The sequence below is a fragment of the Triturus cristatus genome, chromosome 9 (genome assembly GCF_964204655.1).
Source record: "Triturus cristatus chromosome 9, aTriCri1.1, whole genome shotgun sequence".
In the NCBI taxonomy this organism is placed as follows: domain Eukaryota; kingdom Metazoa; phylum Chordata; class Amphibia; order Caudata; family Salamandridae; genus Triturus; species Triturus cristatus.
The window spans coordinates 1,145,307,450-1,145,323,130 of NC_140592.1; the positions used below are offsets into that span (position 1 = coordinate 1,145,307,450).

General features: G+C 46.7%; 1 protein-coding gene across 1 annotated transcript in view; it reads right to left on the minus strand.

Annotated features, from left to right (window-relative positions):
• Positions 1-15,681, minus strand: part of SPTBN5 (spectrin beta, non-erythrocytic 5) — a 1,776,766-nt gene that overhangs the window by 707,276 nt on the left and 1,053,809 nt on the right. The window contains exon 41 of the mRNA XM_085627084.1: positions 13,539-13,637. Within this exon, the coding sequence (XP_085483210.1) occupies positions 13,539-13,637 (99 nt within the window). The remainder of the gene's footprint in view (positions 1-13,538; positions 13,638-15,681) is intronic.

The window sequence follows — 15,681 nt, forward strand, 5'->3', positions numbered from 1 at the left end:
TGTCAAGATAAACATGCCTATGAAAGAGACAGTGACTGCTGCGAGAATCTGCGATAAGAAGACAATGTGCATTTAGCCATCCTGAAGCTCTGTTGTGTTCAGTTTTTAACTTGTTTTATATATATTTATGTAGTATGTACTATATATTTGTACTGTTTGTCTGTTTATTTAGTATGTTGTTTTCTATTTGTGTTATTTTCAGCCCTGACGAAGTTCCATTGGAACGAAACGCGTTGGCTGAGGCTTTTTTAAAAGATTGAAAAAGAACAAAGGACCTATTTTCGCAAGATTGGAAGCTCTTTGAATTTTGTTACGTGGTGCACCGTCCTTGCCCTCAAACAGTTTGGTATCTGTTTTTACAGTGGAGCATACGTGTGGCGCGCTCCGGACGTTTTGTGCACAAACCAAGGACTCATAAATTGACTTTGAAACTGAGGTGCCTAACCATGGTCAGCCACACTGTTTTTCTTTAATGATAGACTATGTGCATTGTTGGGTTTACTGTCAGTGTGATCATTATGGCAGTAATTACTTGGGTTGTAGAGGAAGTGGCCCCTGCTCGATGAGTTTTGGCTGCCACTACTCCAGCACCTATTGAGCACCACTACTTTACTCTCCCTTATCATGAGCAGAAGCATCGACAGTCCTATCTGAACAACACGTTTATCCAGATGTTACACCACACACATAATTCTACGAACATTACAAACTGTTGGGTGTGTGGAATGATGCCAGCTCATCAGTAAAAGGGAGGAACACCTTTTATTCCTTTGCCATTCTCACACAATGGTTCTTGTAGGGCCTGGTTTGCACTACTCTGGGCCACCCATGTTGCTAATTTCACTGATTATGGTGTGGGAAGATTGAAATATCAGCTGAATAAGGTGTGCTATCCTGATGATGAAGGTGATCCGCAGGCTAAAGGAACTATATGGGAGATGGACGAGTATCCTAAAGGAAACTCTTCTACACACTATGTTTTTCCGAACATTCGCACTGCTAAGGACAATGGACCATTTGTTATAGCTGTGACTAGAGCCCGTGCAGATTTGTGTGTGAACAGTGTTGGCAGAATTCCTGAAGGGAAAAGTGATTGTACTTTGGTTTTAAATATTTCTGGAGTAATTAACAGCAGTTTTACGTCATCGCACAATACATATTATATTTGCGGGAATAAAGGATACTATAATTTACCTGTTGGCTGGTCAGGAACATGTTTTGTGTCCTTTCTATTATCACCTGTGTTCTTAGCACCTGCATCATATCATAGAGATTTCAAAATGTTGAATGACATTTCCAAAAATAGATTTGAGAGGACAATAAATCATGATGAAGTGGATCAGACTGATACTACGCTGCAGCAATATGTTGATTTCAATTTGGGGCTGTTTTTCTTTGTTGGGGCTGCTTTGAATAGCCGAAAGATTAGACATTTGACACATGTCATAGAGGCTGCAACTAATCAGACAGCTATGGCACTTGGGAACATCACTGAAGAACTACAGATTGCGAGGATTGTGGCGCTCCAAAATTGTATGGTCCTGGATGTTGTTCTAGCTGATCGAGGTGGTGCATGTCGCATCACTGGGAGTAGTTGTTGTGTCTTCATCCCTGATTATGCCCCTTCAGTTTTTGATGCGATCTCAAAATTGCATAGAATCACTGCTGAGATTCACCCGGATACCGGAACATGGACTTTAGCAGGTTGGCTATGGACACTGTTTACTACCTGGGGCTGGAAACTGTTAATGATATTATGTATATTGTTTGCAATTTTGATGATATGCTGCCTATGTATACAATGTGGACTGATGTGTTGCTCCCTCTGTATCGCTGCTTGTACACTGCTTGTACACCTGCTAGACGCAATGTCAAGAAAATAAATGCCCAATATGTATTAGACAAAGAAGTTAATGAAATGATGCAGATAGATGTATGTGATGTATATTTGGACTCTTCTAAATTATAGATGTATTCAGCTAATGCTAAAAGGGTCGTCTGTGGGAATTTAGCAGAGATCGCTGTTAGCATGAGCTGAATCCATCTTGTTTGTGGCAGACATTTTAGTTGACCATATGCTCGCCATGAGCTTTCTCCCTCTTCACTGTTGACTGCTCTTGTATTTCACTTGAGTCGGGAACTATAATTAACTCCTTCAGTATTGAGCCAGAGCACTGCACATGCTCAGAAAGGCCCAGCTTCTAGAATGCACCTGTCTTAGTTTGTAAATGTCAGGCAGTTTCAACTGATGTCAGCAACTCATTTCTCCTCCTACTTTGTTGACTTAGCATTTGCTGTATGTCCATGTAAGTGAATAGCTATTCTTGTGTGTACTTCTACCGCCTCCTTTTGAGCTCCTGTGTGGGTATAAAAGACCCACAGTTCTTCTACTCCTTGTACTACCTCATACACTGCCTGAGGGGTTTGTATGGATGTAGTTCCACCTCATGAGGTTTAATAAACTGTTTTCTTGATATTCCAGCTTCTGTGCCAATCTCTACTTATTGGTCTGAGGACTAGTGCGCAAAGAAGGGCAAACCCCTAGCACCGGTAGGCCTCGCTGAGGTCTACTTCTACAATGAGGGTACCAAGTCAATTAGGGAGAGGCTCCAGTGGTAACTGGAGGGTGACATAATAGGAGGTGTACCCACCCCAAGGAAGGGACTCATTCATCCAGACCTACACACCCCTTTAACGTCCCTAAATGTAGTATTATGGGGCAACCCTGAACGTTGCCTCCTCAGATTTGAGGAAGAAAGAAGAGGGACCGAAGAGATGTGCTGACCCAGGAAGAGGAGGACACCAGCTGTTTTGGCCCCAGCCCTACCGGCCTATTCCGACTCCGACCTGACTACAGCAAAACCCAACCGTGCCCAGTAGTCCCCCAGAGCCAGGAGGACCTGCTCTGCAACCATCTTTAAGACTCTGTCTCCCTTGAGCACCGGATTTGCTCAACCATTACGCGTGCACAGAATCTGGATCCAGGCGGCTCCGTGATTTTGCACCCGATGCCCAAGGCCAGAGTTCGAGTGGCCTTACACCTCGAGGAGGTCTCCCCAGCGATCCTGACCAGGGATCCGGTGATCCCCGACCTCCTTCAAGCTTCAAGCCGACGCCTGCAACCTCAACCTGAAGGGTCCCCCTCTCCGCAACTGGAGGTAAAAGGAACTTGATGCCAAAAGACACCCCTGCACCCGATGCCCCACAGCCTAGGGTGACCCAACCGACGGTGTCCCGGCATCCCCCAAGAACCCAAATTACCTCTTCAGCTTGTGGTCGCCTTCAGGAAGCCTCCCTGCCCGAGCCTGCATCATCTTTACCAAACGGGAGATCTCCATTGAAATCCACAGGGCCCCTAACGTCGCCTTGGCACACTGCACCCAGCCGCCCATGTGCCGCTAGTGGTGCAGCTCCCATGCTGATTGTTGGTCCCTGCAGTGCTGATCTCTACCCTAGGAGCTTTGCTCCCACAGCCTAGTGGCCTGCTCACAAGCAGTCCCTGACCAAAGGCCCCCTTAGCTCCATTGGCTAACATTAGGCCCCTGCACTCTGCACCCGGCCTCCCTAGTACCGCTGGTGGTGCAATTTTAGTGCCTACCTAGACCTTGGGGAACTTCCAATGTGAGAAGTTGGCCTGATGTATGTCACTAGTTCTAGTGTACACCTTATATCAGTCCAAATTCCCTTATGGTGATTGGTTGTAAAGTCAACCTTATAGACCAGCTATCCTAGTGGTAGCATGGACAAGAGCAGTCTTAGGCTAAACTCTGAATGGCATGTGAAGCCAGCTGTGATACCATATATAATCCCTTGAATACCAAATGAAAGGACACCACAACAGATATATATATAAAATAAAGTGTATTTATTCTAGTCAAACCCTCAGCACTCTTTATGAGATTAGAGGTAAGTACAACACAGTCTTATTTATGCATACATTAAGTCACACAGGTAAGTAATACAGTTAGGCCCTAGGGGCCACGCAAACCATATACTAAGTAAGTGGTATAAGGACCACTGTCACGGAAATAGGATAGGCCTAGGCCTAGGGAATCGCTGGGGCTACACTATACTACCAAAGGTTAGGAAGTGGGAGGCCCACGGGATTCAGGTGCAGAGTGGAAACACTCACGCGTAATGCGTAAAAGTCGATAGAAATAGTAGTTGTTAGCAATTAACAGTTTAAGGACACTTCTAAAGCAGCTAGAGAGTCGAGACTCGGAAACTAGACCCTAGGATAGTCACTACCCTTGTGAGCACCGAAGTACCCAAGTTACCTAGCCCACAGGCCGCGGGTGCATAGGTGTGAACTTGCGTCGGGTTTCGTCGTGGACTTCTATGGATGCCTGAAGGAAAGTTGCTGACAGGCAGTCAGTGAAGAGTGTCCGGTGGATCCCAAGGCTGGGATCAAGAAGGAAGGAACCTGCAAGCAGAAGGGACAGAGTCAAGGTCACTAGCCAGTGACCACGTGGAACCAGGAAGGAACCAGGCGATGTCGTGAAGATTGCAGGTGAAGGTGAAGCTTGTCGCTGCAGCCACGAGGACCAGGGAACGTCGAGGACGACCAGGACCAGGAGGCGAGCTGTCCCATGAAGGCTCTTGCTGTCGGCGGCGTCGAAGTTGGACTAGGACTCACCAAGCCTTGGCAAGCGGAACCCACGAAGAACGGAGGACTTGCTTCTGGTGCAGACCAGGAAGGTCTGGGGTGCTTCTCTTTTTCAAAGGAGTAGGAGCCACTCTGGAGGAGCCAAACCAGCGCTGAAGATTACAGGATGCGTCGTCACAAAGGCCACTAGCCAGCGGGCAAGCAACCGGACAGATGCGGCAAGCAGGAAAATGCAGAAGGGCCCAACGCAGGACTCGTGGAGTGTGGGGGGCTGGTCTTCGGTGCAGATGGTGCTTGGGGTTGGGGCTTCTCAATCCCCGGTGCACAACTTCGAGGGTGCCTCAGAAGCTGCGCTTGAAGATACTAGCCACTTTTCCCAGGTAGCCGGTCCCACGTCTCTCGTCGCCTCCACAGATCTCAGCTCTGCTGTGGATGTGGATCAGGGTCGGAGAAGTCTGGAAGTCAAGGCTCTGGTCGGGCTCTGCAGTCGGTCCCTCGTAGAACTTTAGCAAAGCAAAGGGTAGTCTCTTGATGGTGCCTGTTTGCACAGGGTAGCCACTCCTTGGCCACAAGGGAGATTCTTCAGTCTTCTTCTTTCGTCGAATGTCGAAGGTCCAGAGTTTCTGTTCAAGTTGCAGGTTCAGGATAATCTAAAGTCTTGAGGCCCAACTCCCACTCTTATACTAATCTGGGGGGCTGGGATACCTGCTAGGTCACGCCTTATGGGTGGGACCTGGGAGGGGGTGGTTACACCCACTTCCCTTTGTCCAGTTTCGCGCCAGAGCTGGGGCTGGAGTGCCCCAGTGCCGGTTTGAACTGGACTATGCAAGGAACACCTTGTGTGCCCCAGGCATGTCTCATTCCTTTCAGCCCACCCTGCCCCAATACACTAAAGGCTGTCTGGGGAGGTGCTAGCACCTCCCCAAGCAGGAAACCTATTGTCCAGGCCTCCCTGGCTGGGATCACTCCCAGCAGCAGGAGGTCAGACTTGTGTCGTGGCAGCAGCATCCATTTTGTGATGCTGAGGCTTTTGGTCAGAGGCTAACAGTAAAGTATGGTTTTAACATGTCTTTCCCTCTAGAAGGGGGGACTAATATCCTCATGTCCAGAAATGGTATGGGGGTATTATTCCACAGTGTTAGACACCTTACACGACATGTTTCGATAAAGCCAAACCATAGTTACCATAACCGTTTAAGATTATAAGGCACTTTAAGAGTATATGGTAGGCTATATCATAGAACAGCTATAAGGACATGGTTCCGAAAGCTGCAGACAGGCTCAGCTCATGCTAGAGCACCATCTCACATGTTACCAAGCACTCTGCCTCCAGGATTGTTAAGGCCTGCCATAGGAGTGGCTGATAGGTACACATGTGTCTATATGTAGGTTAGGTATAGGAATACTACACCTAAGCAAGGGGTGATTACACTACCTTGCCCCAGCTGAGTGATCAGCCAGTTGTGTCAAAATGGAAGGCCAGGCCAGGGGTGGCATAATACATGCTGCAGCCCCTGGTAGGCCTAGGGTACACCTATGCCCTGGGTACCTAGGGTACACTGTACAGGGGCCAATAAGGTGATCCTATCCAAATGGGTTATGCACCTAAAGTACATAATATCAATTTAGAGAGAGAACAGCAGGGCTGTCTGTCTGATTAGCAGGCCCACAGCCACATCTAAGTCGAAAACCAGTAAAGCAAAAGCAAAAAGTGGGGGTGAACATAGAAAGCAGACCCTACTCTCCTACAACGTTGGTCCTAACCTTCAAAACTCCAACTCATAAGTTGTTTACTTACCTTAGAACCGATAATCCTTTTTCTCCCATAGGAACCAATGTTACGATTTTTGGTCCTAAAAATGTTGTTGGGCTGAACTTTGCATGAAAGAAAAAATAACTAAACTGCTAACCTTAAAAAGTCTTACTTACCTTGTAATGTGAGATCCCCGGTGTGGTATCTAGGCATACCATCCCGAGTAGTCGATGTAATCCAAAAGTAATCTAAAAGTGTTCCAAAAGTAATTACTATGTAATTTCCCCTGTTCTGAAAGCCAATACAATCTTGTAATGATTGCCATTTCATCCACAACTGCATTTCCTTGTAAAGTCTTGCATTTGAGAGTATGTTTCACTTACCCTTACCAAGTTCTGCTTGGTTCTAGAAATAAAACATAAGCATACCTTTTTTATACTTACTTAATTGGTCTGGATTCAGTCTCTGAGTGTGTGCCATCAGTCTTGAGTGAGTGAATCCAATAAATGCTTAACACACCCTCTGGATAAGCTTAATTGCGTGCCCACACTACCACAAACTGAGCTGTTAGTACTTACCTAATTTAATCTCTGCAATATCTCTGGGACTCCCTGGACTCTGTCCACACTATACCTTACTTTGGTACAGTGTGTAGAGAGCTAGCTTCCTACACTTCCTTCCTACCAAAAGTAGTCGCTTCCTTTCATTTAGGCCAGTCCATCACCCTGCCTACCGTTTACGCTTTGCCTCATTCCTCTAAGGAAGAGGAGCGACTCCACCAGCCGGACCCAAAAGAGCACTGTTGTTCCCCTATGACCGCACAAAAGAGTACCAGGTTGACTAACTACTCTTCGTGGGGTTTGTCAGAAGCCACAAAGGGAAGACGGTACAGAAACAGACCATCTCTCAGTGGATCGTATTCTGTATCCAAATCTGCAACACACTGGCTAAGAAGCAAACCCTTGAGGGTTTGCGTGCTCATTGCACCAAGGCCAAGGCTGTGACTATGGCATTAGCACACAGAGTTCCGGTCCTGGACATCTGCGAGGCAGCAACGTAGGCATCTCAGCACACGTTTACCGAGCATTACTGCCTAGACAGTCAGGTCTATAGGGACGGGCACTTTGCCAACTCGGTCCTGCAGGACTTTTTTGTGTGAAACCGTTTTGCAGACCTTCCTCCAGGGAGATATTGCTTGGGTATCTATTTTAAGAAAAGGAATCTGCAGCTAGAAGTCTCTATCAGATGAACAAGTTACTTACCTTCGGTAACGCCTTATCTGGTAGTGACTCTATCTAGCCGCAGATTCCCTACCACCGACCCATCCTGCCTGCTTTGCAAACAGATTTATAGACTTAGGGATTTTTCACTTTTCAGGGCCCTTGTTTTCACACTCCAGTGGTCAGTACCCTTCGTGGCTCTGTGTTTCTGGCATGGTAAGTCACTACAAGAAACTCCGATCAGTGTGCTGGGGTGGAGCCTATAAAGGCACTGTGCATGTCACTTCCGGCACGGACAACGCCGCCGATGCCACGTGGAGCCGAATGACGCCATACCAGCACGTAGGGGTACTGCTTTGGATCCCGTCTGACGCCTTGGGATAATTTTAAGGTAAGAAAGATAGAGTACCTATCAGATAAGGTGTTACTGAACGTAAGCAACTTTTTCATTACAAGTGGCAGAGGGAAATCACTTTTTTGTGGAAGCACAGAACTTATGCCCAATCAAAACATGTAATCTTGGTTCGCAAAGTTCCTTTCTATTGGCACTCACATAATTGACTGGTGACAGGTGCCCTGTCAAGCCAGACCACAAAAATGCTGTGGCCTACTATAAAGACACAGAAGCATGCAGGGAGTACAATTGTAAATGCACAGTACTTTTATAAGATGCGTGACTGTGGTGCATGACTGTGGTGCTTCCCTATAGCTTCACCACAACTGTATTATTACTTTTTTTTTGTGAATAGCATAACAGCTGATAAGTGCTACTGAGTCGCTCTCATGCGCATGAAGTTTGTTTCTTTCATTTTGCTGTTCAAACACGGTGGCCATGTTGGAAAGGTAAATAAAAAAAGTTGAAATAGTCTGTGTACCAACATGCATGCATCATGCACATGTATAATCGGCATGCGGATGCACACGTTCATATGCATGCAAGCACAAGATGGCCATGTTGAAATAAGACTAATGAAAAATGGCCATCATGTACTCCAATGAGATGTGATACATTAGATCATGCACACCACCAAACATGCAGATGACTCAAATGTCTTGATGCAGGTTAGCCAATCTTGCTTTTTAATTTACTGTTCCAACATGACCCAAGCCAATATGTCAGTCATCGCCTGATAAAGATGAACCATGTTGGCTTTGCCACTGTTTGTTACACTTGGCACTGAGGTTTACTTAGATTTTAATGAAGAGTAATTCTACAGGAACGATCATTGAAATGAATTCTTCTGAAGGCCCCATTGTCTTTTAAAGCACATGGTCTCAAGTTTGAGAGATATGGAAACCGCAGTACAGGGTGACAAGGTCTCAAGAACTCTGCGACAAGCTCAGCTCCTACTTCCATCTGAGGATCAAGGTCCTCTAGCACAACTTCAGCGAGCAGATGCCGGACACCACCCTCCTCCCCACTGCCACCGATAAGCCAACCGTCATGGCCTGGAATCCCACCACCGTCGAGCTCATCACCGTGACCATGAATATAACCCACTCAGGAGCCCCAACGGACCCCTGCCCATTGCACATATTCCCCAGGGCCGCCGCCACTATCGCACCCGAACGACTGGAAGCGGGCGGAGGTTAAAACCCTCCTCAAGAAACCAACGGCCGACCCAATGGATCTGAAAAACTACCGGCCCATCTCTCTCCTCCCCTTTGCGGCCAAAGTCATCAAGAAGTCCGTAAACGCCCAGCTTATCACTTTCATCGAAGAGAACTCCATCCTTGACGTCTTCCAGTCTGGATTCCGCAGCAACCACAGCACCGAGTCTGCCCTCCTTGCCGCCACTGACGACATCCGCATACTACTCGATCACGAACACACTGCGGTCCTCATCCTTCTAGACCGCTCCGCAGCCTTCGACACCGTCTCACAACGCACGCTCGCAGCCAGACTTCACGACGCGGGGATACAAGGAGCCGCCTTCGGCTGTATCCAATCCTTTCTCTCCGGCAGAACCCAGAGGATCAGACTCCCTCCCTTCCTCTCCAAAACCACCGATATCAGCTGCGGAGTACCCTAAGGATCTTAGCTCAGCCCCACGCTCTTCAACATCTACATGGCACCCCCTCGCCGCCATCGTCAGACAGCATGGGCTCAGCATAGTTTCCTACACCGACGATACCCAGCTCATCCTCTCACTCACGAAGAATCCCGAAGACACCAGACTCTGCTTCCATGAAGGAATGAAGAACGTCGCAGCTTGGATGAAGGATAGCGGCCTGAAGCTCAACTAAGAGAAAACCAAGATCCTCATCCTCGGACCCTGCACCTCCGCCTGGAACAACACCTGGTGGCCCTCCGCCCTCGGGAATCCACCCACCCCTACAGACCACGCACGAAACCTCTGCATCATCCTCGACTCCTCCATCGCCATGAACCGCCAGATCAACGCCATCGCTTCCACCAGTTTCAAATGCCTACGCATCCTCCGCAAGACCTTCAAATGGATCCCCCCGATTGCAGAAGGACCGTCACCCACGCGCTCATAACCAGCAGACTGGACTACGGCAACGCTCTATACACCAGAATCAACAGAACTCTTCTACACAAACTCCAAACCATCCAGAACGCCGCAGCCATGCTCGTCCTCGGGACACCGCGTCACGAACACATGACCCAACACCTACGAGACCCCCACTGGCTCCCCGTCTAGAAGAGGATCACCTTCAAACTCCTCACCCACACCTACAAATCCCTCTACAATAACGGACCCAAATACCTCAACGAGAGAGTCTCCTTCCACGTACCCAAGAGGAACCTCTGCTCCACCGACCTCGCCCTGGCAGAAGTCCCCCGCATCCGCAGAAACAGAGCAGGCGGGACAGCCTTCTCCTACATCGCAGCCAAAACCTGGAACGAGCTCCCGGTGAACATCAGACGCTCCCCAACCTTGCACACGTTCAGGAAGAACCTCAACACCTGGCTCTTCGACTGATACGGAGCTGCTCCCCTCCCCCTAGCGCCATGAGACCCTCACGGGTGAGTAGCACACTTTATAAACCCCCTGATTGATTGATTGATTGATTGACCCAGGATCATACAGTGTGATCAAAATTGGCCCGCGGGGATTACACCTAGGATCAGCTGGTTTCACAATCGACAAGAAGCCTGAGTGAGTCGAAAGACAGTATATCTTCGGTACATTGTGGGGACCAATCACGTGGCTTGACAGAGACTTTCACTATCAGTGCTGTTGCTCACCATTAATCAAGGGGGGTCCATAGCTGGGGACCTGGTGAGGAGAAACGTCTGATGCTGGCATACGTGACTTCCTTATAAATACTATGACTACGGACTGCCCTAGACAGCCAGACAGCCCATATTTTTGAAAGGAAAATAATTCTAAAACCAATTCCAGATTGAGGACAGAAGACACCGGTATTCCAGATCTAGGTGTACAGTTTATAGAGTGGTAACATTTTTAAGCATAACTTCAGTATGCCATTTTACTTTATTAATAATACCAGCATTTGTAAAGTGCACAGCTAGCTCCGGAGAGGTGTCCCAGCGCTGGTGGACGTCGGGAAGATTAATGGAGCTTTTGCCCAGAGTCACAAGGTGCTGGGCTAACCTGCCGCCAGTGCCCGAGATTGAACCGTGAGCCCCCGCGTTCCGGAGTCAGGTGCCCTGGCCGCTGCACCACACTTATTGACGCAACTTCATCAGAGTTGGACCCAGTAGCTTTCAGCACGTTACCAGAGGGGTGGGCTAGGCCTTCTGTCCTGGCACATCTGTACAAGGCAGACGCAGACCTCCCAATACATACAAGACACTGGTCGGACCCGTTTATACGGAATATGCAGATTTTCAGCCTTCCCTCGAGGTTTTAGTGTTCACTCATTTCATGGCACTTAAGAGAGGCTGCGGTTGTTTTCGAATCCTGCATACAGGGTACATTTTGTGGGCACTTGGGCGGGCGGACTGTCTGCACACTGCTGGCCAATCCAGAGCGGCTGAAACCCTGCGGGAATGTTTGCCGTTGACCACGCCGGGCGTGACGTTTGGCCTGAGAGAGCAATGTTAGAAATGGGGTCAGAATGTTTTCCAGACCGATCTATGACCGATTTAGTAACCAGTATAGCACATATTTATTTACAGAGTAAATCCAGGCTCTTTGCTAATGTTCTAAGGCGCGTGCTTGTAAATATTTGATTTTCAACATTACTGAACTGGCATTCCCCTAATCAGCGTTGTAAAAGGAACCCGATCACCGTGCAAAATGTATTTATAAAATGTGATTGGCCCCTAAAATGCAATTTCATCTCACCACCTCAGAGCAATACAAAGACATTGGGCAGAGTGGGGGCGAGTTCCCCGAGGGGTTGAAATACCCCGCAATCCTGGGCCTTACTGAGCCATTATGCCCTGAATTCACCAACAGCAAACTCAACACCAGTATCTGGCTAAAGAGGCACTGAATGGCCACATGCCATGTGTGACAACCAATCCAAGGGTTTTTACAACAACTCTTTGATTTTTGGACTTGTAGTTTTACTTTTAACAATGGAAGAATGACCTTAAAAATCCCAGCATGCACCCCAATTCGGCATACTTTAGGGTAAAGGGCTACCTTAGACGTTCAATTTGTTGAGATCTAGCCAGATACCTCCAGGCAGGAACATCTGAGCCCTTGATAAGATAGACATGCTAAGAGGGAAGCCGCAGGCCCTTGAGATGCACGGCCTTCGAACCGCTGACACCGAACGACCAAAGTATCATGTCTATTTTGCCTGGTTCCGTATATTAAACAATAAACAGTTTTTTTTCTTTAACAAATCCCAGCATTCAAATTAGTGTTGGCTAAAAGTACACAAATAGCAGGCGATTTTAAAGATGTCGTGCAGCCCCTGGCAGATGTGCGGAGTCCCCCACCAAGTGTCCACCCTTGAAACAGTAATGGAGCCCTGCCTACGAGAGCACGAACATCTGCTCCCTTTCAACAGGACTCTGTGCAACAGAATGGAAAATGTCTCTGCATCGCATTGCATGGTTTGGACTATTTAAATCCTTCAGATTTTTTTTGTTTGTCTCTGGTGGGTCATTTCCTCTGCTTCTGTCTGCTCCAAACTTCAAATGAATGTTGCTCAGCGCCTGCCAGTCGTGGGGATGGGGGCTGAATGTTTCAGGCCTTGTTACCATGCCAGCAACAACACCAGCTAAGGGGAGAGCATGGGGCTGGGAGACGTTTCTTTTGGCCTGGACCATGACTTGCCTCATTAATAACCTTTGGCTGAAATATGGAGGCTTTGGCTGCCCACGGGCAGACCGAGAACTGAGAGGGTTTTGTAGAAAAGAGTGGAAACATGTAAACAGAGAGAACGGTAAGATGGATTGCACATTAAGGATCTCTAAAGGTGAAGGAGAAAAAGAAATTACAGCTGAACTTCAACAAATGTTTTCAACTGGACCAAGTTCGAAGAATATGCTTTTTTATACATATAATAATCTACTTTAAAAAAAAAAACTCCACTTAATTCCATTTACCTCTTGATTTTGGTTAGTGGTTGATGCTTGTATTTTTTTTAATTAGTCTCAGTTCACTTGTTTCTGCTGCACATATATAGTTCAACATAAAAACCCCATATGCTGTAGCCAGATCCTTAGGAAGCTATTCGAAACTGGCGAGATGGAAATAGGGGATCCTCACTCCAGGTCAGCAAGGACACTGCCTCTAGTCCTGAACTTTTCGCTTATAACAGGTGAGTTAGTATAATTAGTTCTATCAATGCAAAGCAGGACCCAACACCCAGCAGGCTTTAGAAGATCACAAGAAAGATCAAGACTGCACACAGTGTCCGTCCTTCCATATTGACCTCGAAGGAGGAGTTCCCCCTAGGTGGAAACTTCACCAGGGAGACACACAGACAGGCAGAAAGACAGAGAAGCTAGAACAGGGAGGCACAAAGGTACATCAAAGAGGGCAAGCTTGCGATCCAGGTTCCTCACCGTTCGAGATCCGGCTCCTCGGAACTCGCTCAATTTCTTCATCAGCTGTTGGCAATGCTCGTAGTCCTCTCCAACATCTCCAACAGTGATCATCACCTCCTGCAGCAAGAAAACAGAGCCTCATATTACAACAAACCACTGGGATGAGGGTTGACCATGCTGTATACAAAGCGTCACAATTTGCCTCCAGTCCCGCCTGTCAACACACACCAGCATCTAAAGACCGATCAGCAACTAACTTGGGGCCTGATATAGAGTTTGGCAGATGGGCTACTCTGTCACAAACGTGATATATCACATCTACCTTATTCAGGGTTCCCACATTTTGCAAACCGAAAACGGACATTTTGCAAAAAATGTGAAAAGGGACTACAATTTTACATCAAGCTATGGGCACTGAATGAAACATGAACATAGATAAACAGAAAACGAGGCACTAAGCAAATAAGTTCAATGCAACTTTTCAACCCAGTTTCATACTTGTTAACTAAATTGCTTTCTCATACAAGCTGCTACCTGATTCTGCCTTGGAACACATTAAAGCGTGTCTCCCTCTCTAAAAACCGAGACGTGTTAAATTTGTAGAAATCTGCTAAAACAGCTCATGATAAACAGGACTGTCCCGTCAAGCCCGGGACGCCTGGTCATCCAAGTCTTAATACAAGTGCGCTATATTTTATGGCACTTGTAATAGATTGGATTGGATAGCTGTCAAGTTTTTGACGGGGCAACCCTCCACAAACTTTAAATCCTTATGTGTGTCAAAGGAGATTTTGCTAAGGGAATGACAGTACTAGACAAAAATAAAGGGTGCACAAGGAAGAGAAGGTGAAGCCCGATTGTGTCTTAATGCATCAAACATTGATGCGATTCATCAATAATCCTTGAACTGGCCCAGGTTAGGTGACATGGCTGGGTACCCCTGGTACAGGGGTAAAACTTGAGTATTAGCAGGAGTTAGTAAAACATATCTGCCTGTTTTTTTTTAAAACCTTGAGGTGCATTCTGGGAAAGCCAAATTTACTCACCATAGTAACTATAGGCCTATTCAATTTCTAGAATTGACTACAACCAGGACCTAAAAGGAATCTTTGGAGGTCGTTAATTTTTCATAAATTCTTTGTATAGACCATATAGAGTACTGATGTCTGCAGTAAAATCAAACTAACACCAATCAAATACGAGCCAACAGCGTCCTAACTCCAATCCAGTGTGTACACACTGGATTGGAGGTAGACGCCGCATGTATACGATGGATTGGAGTTAGGACGCTGCCGGGTTGTACTCAAGAGGTGTTAATTTGATTTTACTGCAGACATCAGTACGCTATATGGTCTATACGCATCGTTACGAAATTTATACAGCCCTGAGGAAGTTGTGGATGACTGTACCCGAAGACGAAACACGTGTTGGCTGACTGGTGCAAGAAGTTATGACCGATTAAAGAAAAGATTGACACACTGACGACTGTTGAATGAATTTCTTTGGACTCAGATTTGCATTTAGGAATTAAAGCTACATAAGAGATTATGCAAGTCAGCGAAAATAAACTAAAATAAAAATAGTAGCAGCAGAAAACTCTGACAGAGATGTGATTGACACAGTAAAAACATGTGCTTAGCTTCCTTCATATGCATCGATCTACCAGTTTCAGATAATCTATGTGAAGCCTTTTCAATATTCTTTCGAAATAAGATTCATAAAACCAGCTCCAGCTTTAAAGTAATGACGTCTAAGGCTGAGATAGAAAATCAGCGAACCTAGCCTCCACACCAACAGACTTCGAGCTATTACAATACAAGGAAGTTTATACCATGATGTTAAAACTTCAATCGGGCGAACCACTGGACCCCTGCCCAGCTTCTTGCTTTGATTTGGCAGCTGAGCTGCTAGCACCTGTAATAACAGACCTATGCAATGAATCAATTGTCTCATGTTCCTGGCCACAAATATAGGAAGAAGCTCAAATCCTTCCTATTTAAAAAAAAAAAATGCTGATCCACGACAGCTTTCTATTTACAGGCCTGTCTCTCGTCTGAGTTTTTCAGCAAAAAAAAGTGAGAAGGAAATAAACAGACCACTGGTCAGCCATATTAAAACAAATAACTTATTGTACAAAGCGCGTATCGGTTTAAGACCGTTA